Source organism: Phytophthora infestans, genomic scaffold (assembly GCF_000142945.1).
Source record: "Phytophthora infestans T30-4 supercont1.9 genomic scaffold, whole genome shotgun sequence".
Classification (NCBI taxonomy): domain Eukaryota; phylum Oomycota; class Peronosporomycetes; order Peronosporales; family Peronosporaceae; genus Phytophthora; species Phytophthora infestans.
In genome coordinates, this window is record NW_003303750.1 from 2736721 (window position 1) to 2744896 (window position 8176).

An 8176-nucleotide genomic window follows, 5' to 3' on the forward strand; every position below is an offset into this window, starting at 1 on the left:
TTTATGAATATTCGCCTTTCACCTCAAAGTCTCTTTTTACCTATCAAGTGCTAAGCTCCTGGTACTGAATAGTGTACCAGAAAGAGCCAGCACATTGAAGGTTTGGGAACCAAGATTGGTTTTTAAACATGTGGTATGTTCTTCGAAGTTGTACAGTACTGCACCCCGTTTACGTGGGGGTGGACCATATAGGATCTGCAGCTTAAATCGATATTAGCATTCAAACAATAGTTCATTTGCATTCATGATCATCTCATCCGGAAGTTTATCAAAGGTCCAAGGGCGCGAAAACGGGGTGCAGTACTGTACCGGTATTAGTTTTCTTAGGAGCTGTTTACAAAACAGGGTGAAACTGTCCACAAATAAAACGGTGCGACTGCAGTATGATGATAGTGAGCACGCGCTAAATACATGTACTGTAGCAGAGACACCAAAAGGTCAGGAGGAGATGTTAGCCTCTTTAAGCCCAGCAAAACAGAATACGCATACGTATGTTAAACATATTAGTTTTAGATCTAACTTGCTCTAGTTTATTATTAATTAAAATAAACTACCTTTTTTAACTGGTATCTTCTTCTAGCAAATTCTGGATATTAACAATTTCATTATCTACATGTAACTGCTATCGAAGTGTTGCTCTACTGCGATAGGTCGTAATACTCTTACGACCCCCATCGTTTTTCTCTACTACACGTATTAATAGTGTTCTCTTACTATCAATACAGAACTCTAGCTTCCAGTGTGTTGGCAATTTGGTACTGTAGTATCAAATCGTAAGTAGAACTCCTATGTCAACCAGTCGATTTCACGATCCCAATTCGCATCCAGGATCAAGTCCATGATAGTGAGAACTGAATACTGTACATGTACACTTTTTTATTAGAAATAGTTCTAAGCTTCTCGTGTCGAGTCACGGCTTCTACAATAAGAAGCCATCCTAAAACTTGCCAGCCCTCGTAGCCATTCAACAACCACAGGCACCCCACGTGACAACGCGTAATCCACGACGATGGGCCTCCACTCCATCTTATTGCCGTCAGCCTTCGTCTTCTTATCGTGCTTCGACCATTCCTCGGGAGATGTCACCCCCGTGGCGCTCGCAAACGTTGTAGTCCATCGCCAATATGCTGTTCCTAGCCAGAGGTACTTGAGAGCCTACACAACTACTGAAGAACGAGGAGGCCTGGATATCATATTGAATTTCTTTAAAAGGAAAAAGGTCGATCTGAAGGCATTTTTGAATGAAAAGAACGATGGAGTTGACGTTCTGAAAAGTCTGCAACTCGGTGATGACGTGGCGAGTGCGTTGAACCACGCGAAACTCGAGAAACTGAACAAGTACATCAGAATGTTCAACAATAAACACGCGGACGGGCCCATCTCGCTGGTCGGGATTCTCTCAGCGCACTACGGAGACGATGCTGTGGCGAAAACTTTAGTGTATCTGGAAAGACACTCTACCTCCCCTGACATGGTGAGCCTGGCGTCGAAGCTGCGAGTTGACCAGCTCAATGGCTGGCTAACCGGCGGTCAAAGTGTCGATGATGTCTTCACGCGACTTAATCTTAAGAGCAATGGGGTCGAAGCACTCGAGAACAGAAAATTTATGGTACTGGAAGAGTACATCGCCAAGTAGAACGCCAAGAACAAAGACGATGTAACGTTGCTCCAGACCTTCATCAATGGTTTTAAAGGCGAAGACCAGCTGGTTGCGATGTTAGCGGCAGCGAAACGCGACCCATATGTAGCTACGACGGCGAGGAAGATGGAGAACGAGCTGATTGGGCAGTGGCGACAAGGAAACGTGACGCCGGAAAGTGTCATGAAGCTACTGAAACTGGACAATAATGTCGACGACGTGTTGAAAAGCGATAACCTACGGACATTGGAAAAGTACATAGCAGAGCTTAACAGAAACAACCCAAGCGACCAGGTGACGTTGCTGGGAGTACTGACGTCAAAGTTCGGAGAGGCTGGCGTGGCAAAGGCGATTTTAGATGGGAAGGCGCATGGGAACTCGGCGTGGGTCTCTGAAAGATTGCAGAAGCAACAGCACCAACGCTGGCTGGACGATGGGTTGACTGTGGACGATGTGTTCACGCGCTTGAAGCTCATGGAGGTCGAGGCAGCTGTTTATGGCCGAAGTGTGGATGCCCTAAGCGAATATATTTCCATCTACAACAAAGCGAAATCAAAACATGAAACCTTGATGGGCACGTTAGCGAGAGGCTTTCGAGGTGAAAACGAGTTGGCGACGAAGCTTTTGCGAGTGAGAGTGGCCGTTGAGACGAATGCGAAGGCCACAGCACTACAGACGAGGCAGTTCCAGGTATGGAAAGATGACAAACAAATCAATCCGACAAACATTTTTTGGAAAATATTTAAAACGGATGAGGCTAGCGCTTCCAGGATCCAGAAGGACGTGGTGAGCCAGTTTAAGAAATACTACGAGGGTGAACCACTGCAGTGAATTGATTTAGGGATTTAAGAAAAATAGTGCATGTCTTCTCTTTAGACTACTGTTTAAGGCTGTAGTTTCTGTTATTCCAGGTATCTGCCACAAAAGCACCTTAACGTCTTTCCTACAAGTATGTGGATGATTGTTGTGGCAGCTACTAAAAGTACTAGCTAACAAAAAAACGTTTCACATTTTCCACACTACAGCACTAGAAAGTTTCTACTGCTGTAATCGAATGGAAAACGTAATACTTCTATTATTAATAACTGCGTTCTATTAATACCATGGTATTGAAGAAAGGTCTCATGGTAGAAGCATTTCTTTCATAACCGTTTTCAAAAGGCCAAGAAAGCAGCACTTGCGAGGTGCTTGTCTATTTGGTATCTTACTTTATATTGAGAGACACAAAATTAAGGAACCCGCCATTTACAGCCGGCTTCTGTTTACCGAGGGGCGATTAACAAGCGGTTCGAGAAGCTTAAATAACTGAAGCTGCTCGTTGTATGTACTTCGGTTTCGTTGCGTCTGCATTCCAAACAACCCTCCCTTGCGTTAAAACTCGTACAGGGGACAAGGGTAGCCAACTTAGTGCTGCTATCGAAGAAATGACCAAAAACAATATTCAGCATTAAATGCTTGTTACATAATTATAAAATTTGCAAAAAATAAAAAAAATTACACCTTTAATACCGCGGATTCGGGTCACGCCTTATTTTACGTCATAACTTACAGTATGCAATTTTCTAGGAGTTTGTAAAAGCCCGTGCTTCCAACTCGGCTTATCATTGTGATGGGCCTATAAGTTATGAAGAGGTTTCTGATCTCTACTACGTGACACTTACGACGTACCTCAGCATCACTAACTTACAAGTTCGCAGATACAACATAGCCGATCTTATGTGATCGGGCTTTCAAACGATATATTTGGAGGGAAGGACCCGGATGTATCGGCATGCGTCGGTCGAAATGGTGCTCTTGGAGATACCGTCACCGGGGAGATGGTGCGAACAAACTCGGAAGTAGTTTATGGCTTGCTACAAGAGAATGTGAACGTCATGAAGGACGAGGACAATGCAGATGAGAACGAGAGCATGGACTCAGAGTCGGATGGCTGTTAATCAGATGACGATGGTGATGATGTGCTCAGGCAAGTTGATGATGACCTGTCATCCGATGAAGAAGAGGCGCTACAGGATGCAGCGTTTATTGATCACTTGGGTAATTCACTATCTACCGAAGACATGAGCAAAGACAAACTACGTTCCATGGCATGGACCCTTGTACCTCCGAGTATGAATCCGACAACAACGCGTTCAAGGGTATGAGGGATCAAGCGGCTAGATCAGTGGAAGCGCTTTGTGCTAAAACGGCCTCGCCAGTGGAATTGCTAATATATTTCAGGCCAACGGACCTGTTGACATTCATCACGAGCGAGCCAAACCGATACAAAAGGTCACACCTCGATGAAAAGGCGCGTCAAGAACTTGCACGGTCATTCGTGAAGGGCGCAGTGTACCAGGTCTGTGTCTTGCGATCAAATGCCTGACTTGCACTTTCATGGTTTAGACGCTTGCCTACATATATGTCGAATCTTAAGTCGTAACTGACAGCATAATGCAAGTGTCAGACCATCAAGTCGCAACTTACGACTTTGCAAAACTTAAAAAAAACAAAGCGCGCCTGTGGCGGTATGCAGACACTGCGTCGCACGTCATGCGCATCTTGGTGCCGATGCGGCTTGTCTGGTATAGACATTCCAGTACCAGGGCGCTTGGACGTTGCAGGAAGCACACCTTCATCGAATGAGATGGTATTAGCGACCGACCATGCAGCTAGGAATTTCCGTTGAAGAACGTCAACGACAGCTCGCAACTTCCACAACTTGTCCCTCATGTTTGCTGTGTCATTGTTGCAGAAATGTAAGTCTCGTAGGATAAAAGTACAGCGATTTTGTAACGAGGTACTTAGCCCTAAGTGTACCCTGGTTACATGAAGTGTGACACGTCATACTTCGGGATATGTGGTACAAAGTACCAAGGTCGTTCAAAACCAACCATTGGTTGACGACATTCCATTTCTATAGGTGACTTATAGTTTGTATCAAACCCAAGCTTTATCTACCTATAAATACACTCAGTTTACATTCTACCTTAATTAGGTCACTTCGCTCTCTTTTTAATAAAGAAGGGACCTGTGAACTGCCGTTCACTGAGAGTTTGTATACTCTCGGAAGCTAACTTCCTCTAGCGCAAGGTGCTGTGTGACCCCGTCACAGATTTCGAGAATTAAAATTGCCAAGCCCCCAAAGCGCGCCATCATCAGTCATAGCCCAGTGATCTAAAACGGTTGCCGACAGCGCAATACTTGTGTCTATCTGTGACAACCTCGTTATCTCGTCCTCTACGTGCGGATGTGTGGCGCATAGCGGGCGTTCCGCAGCTTCATCACTTTCCCGCTCTCGTATCCGAGCAATGCACCCACGGTGTTTGCTGAGAGGGCAACACTCGCGTCAATCTGAGACGCTGTTACCCTCTCACACACCGCAGGATCGTCTGGCTGATCTTCTTCACTATGGTCCACTTTGACGTCACTTGCACTTTCCTCTTCAGCACCGATGATGCCCTGTTCAAGCGTATATTGTACTACCGCGTGTACTAGATTGTTCAGTTAGTGCTGAACAACACGCCATCACCGGCACTGGGAGGTGTAGCCCCGGTGACCGCAATGACTGGGCTCCGCGAAAGGGGTCCAAGTGACCATATTGCTGTACCAGGATCAGTTGCAATGGCTACACTGCAGGAGGTACAAGACGCCCAGCGTGAACATGTCGTGCGACTGCAACACGCATTAGAACAGATGCACAAACGCAGCGCGAAGGTGAACGCAGCCGTTCGTGCTGCTGGACGTAAGGGTCGCGACAAAAAGCAAGGTACTGCTATGGCCCAGTTTGACGTGGGAGACTACGTTTTGTACGCCGATGTGTGGCAACACACGCGCAGTAAGTTGAGCGTGTACTGGTGTGGACCGGCACAGGTGGTTTCCACCGTGTCCAATTGAATTTTTGAAATTCAAAACCTTGTTACAGGCCAGCGCAAGGAGGCACACGCTAGCCGCCTAAAGTTTTACGCTGACGACTCGATCAACTTCAGCGAGGACCTACTGCTACACATAGCACATAACAGTGAAGGGCACGTCGTAGACAAGTTACTTGAGGCGCGTTACGGCCGCCAGGACAAACGTCACGAGCTTAGAGTTCACTTGCGTGGACTTGATACGATCGAAGATTCGTGGGAGCCGGCTGCCACACTGATGCAGGATGTGCCTGCAGCGGTTAAAGCTTTCGTTCAATCTCACGGAATGCTTCCAGCGGTTAAGGAACTCAAAAAGGCGCTACGGATCAACTAGTCCGCACTTGATACGATCCAGCAAACCTGGCGCCTACAGCATCTTTACATTTGAAGCTTTTGGAGGGGGAAGTATTGTTGCTGAACAACAACGCGTAGGTGTTGATGAGGTTGAGCTCACCAGCACCAACACGCTACTAAAGAAATTGAGAATCAACTGTAAGGTGCAAGCACGAAATGTGGAACGTTATCCAACCGCGTACCTGCAGCAACCATAGACCGTTATACCACTGCGGATAACGGTCCACCAAACTCTAAAAGAATACATGGGAGAACACCTAGTACGAGCTAGGAACGAGTCAATATATATCACTTTTACATTTCCATCGGTAGCGACACTACAGTACAAGTGAGTAAGAAGTGCAAGCTGGACACGCTATTACTATCTTTTGCGTTGATGTGAGCTAAGTTTGATGGCTTAGAAACGGCCCGTCGTATCGAGCCCGACGCTAAACTAAACATATTGGGTAGCGTTTTAAAAAACAATATTTGAAGTGCTGGTGGTTTTGGGTGGAAGTTGAAGATACAGTGATAGCCAGCAATAAAAAAGAGATTGCATCAAGAATCTAAATTCACGAGAGGTGAAAAAGTATAGTTGGTTATACAGACCCATAAAGAAACATGAATATATTTTAAGCCAGAACGACATTTAGCCATCCTGAAATCATCGTTACACTATCAAATAAACACACCGCCGTCAACAAGAACGACAGCAAGGTGTCATGGTTTGGTATGAGAAGTGATCAATCTTCAGTTAATTACAAGCTCAAACAGGCCGTACAAGCGGGTAATAGTGGAAACGGGACATGCGATTAAAATAATATCATTTGCATTGATGCGAGCTGAGTTTTATAGCGGCTCAGAAACTGTATACTCTCGGAAGCTAACTTCCTCTAGCGCAAGGTGCTGTGTGACCCCGTCACAGATTTCGAGGATTAAAATTGCCAAGCCCCCAAAGCGCGCCATCATCAGTCATAGCCCAGTGATCTAAAACGGTTGCCGACAGCGCAATACTTGTGTCTATCTGTGACAACCTCGTTATCTCGTCCTCTACGTGCGGATGTGTGGCGCATAGCAGGCGTTCCGCAGCTTCATCACTTTCCCGCTCTCATATCCGAGCAATGCACCCACGGTGTTTGCTGAGAGGGCAACACTCGCGTCAATCTGAGACGCTGTTACCCTCTCACACACCGCAGGATCGTCTGGCTGATCTTCTTCACTATGGTCCACTTTGACGTCACTTGCACTTTCCTCTTCAGCACCGATGATGCCCTGTTCAAGCGTATATTGTACTACCGCGTGTACTAGATTGTTCAGTTAGTGCTGAACAACACGCCATCACCGGCACTGGGAGGTGTAGCCCCGGTGACCGCAATGACTGGGCTCCGCGAAAGGGGTCCAAGTGACCATATTGCTGTACCAGGATCAGTTGCAATGGCTACACTGCAGGAGGTACAAGACGCCCAGCGTGAACATGTCGTGCGACTGCAACACGCATTAGAACAGATGCACAAACGCAGCGCGAAGGTGAACGCAGCCGTTCGTGCTGCTGGACGTAAGGGTCGCGACAAAAAGCAAGGTACTGCTATGGCCCAGTTTGACGTGGGAGACTACGTTTTGTACGCCGATGTGTGGCAACACACGCGCAGTAAGTTGAGCGTGTACTGGTGTGGACCGGCACAGGTGGTTTCCACCGTGTCCAATTGAATTTTTGAAATTCAAAACCTTGTTACAGGCCAGCGCAAGGAGGCACACGCTAGCCGCCTAAAGTTTTACGCTGACGACTCGATCAACTTCAGCGAGGACCTACTGCTACACATAGCACATAACAGTGAAGGGCACGCCGTAGACAAGTTACTTGAGGCGCGTTACGGCCGCCAGGACAAACGTCACGAGCTTAGAGTTCACTTGCGTGGACTTGATACGATCGAAGATTCGTGGGAGCCGGCTGCCACACTGATGCAGGATGTGCCTGCAGCGGTTAAAGCTTTCGTTCAATCTCACGGAATGCTTCCAGCGGTTAAGGAACTCAAAAAGGCGCTACGGATCAACTAGTCCGCACTTGATACGATCCAGCAAACCTGGCGCCTACAGCATCTTTACATTTGAAGCTTTTGGAGGGGGAAGTATTGTTGCTGAACAACAACGCGTAGGTGTTGATGAGGTTGAGCTCACCAGCACCAACACGCTACTAAAGAAATTGAGAATCAACTGTAAGGTGCAAGCACGGAATGTGGAACGTTATCCAACCGCGTACCTGCAGCAACCATAGACCGTTATACCACTGCGGATAACGGTCCACCAAACTCTAAAA

The 8176-nt window shown here is 46.9% G+C and overlaps 1 protein-coding gene across 1 annotated transcript; it reads left to right on the forward strand.

The window, feature by feature from the left end:
* Positions 1-1009: 1009 nt before the first annotated feature.
* On the forward strand, positions 1010-1636 carry PITG_06030 (secreted RxLR effector peptide protein, putative; the record flags this gene model as incomplete). Its single annotated transcript, XM_002998194.1, has 1 exon — positions 1010-1636. One exon carries the CDS (start codon positions 1010-1012, stop codon positions 1634-1636), a length of 627 nt encoding a protein of 208 aa, XP_002998240.1.
* Between the last annotated feature and the right edge of the window lie 6540 nt (positions 1637-8176).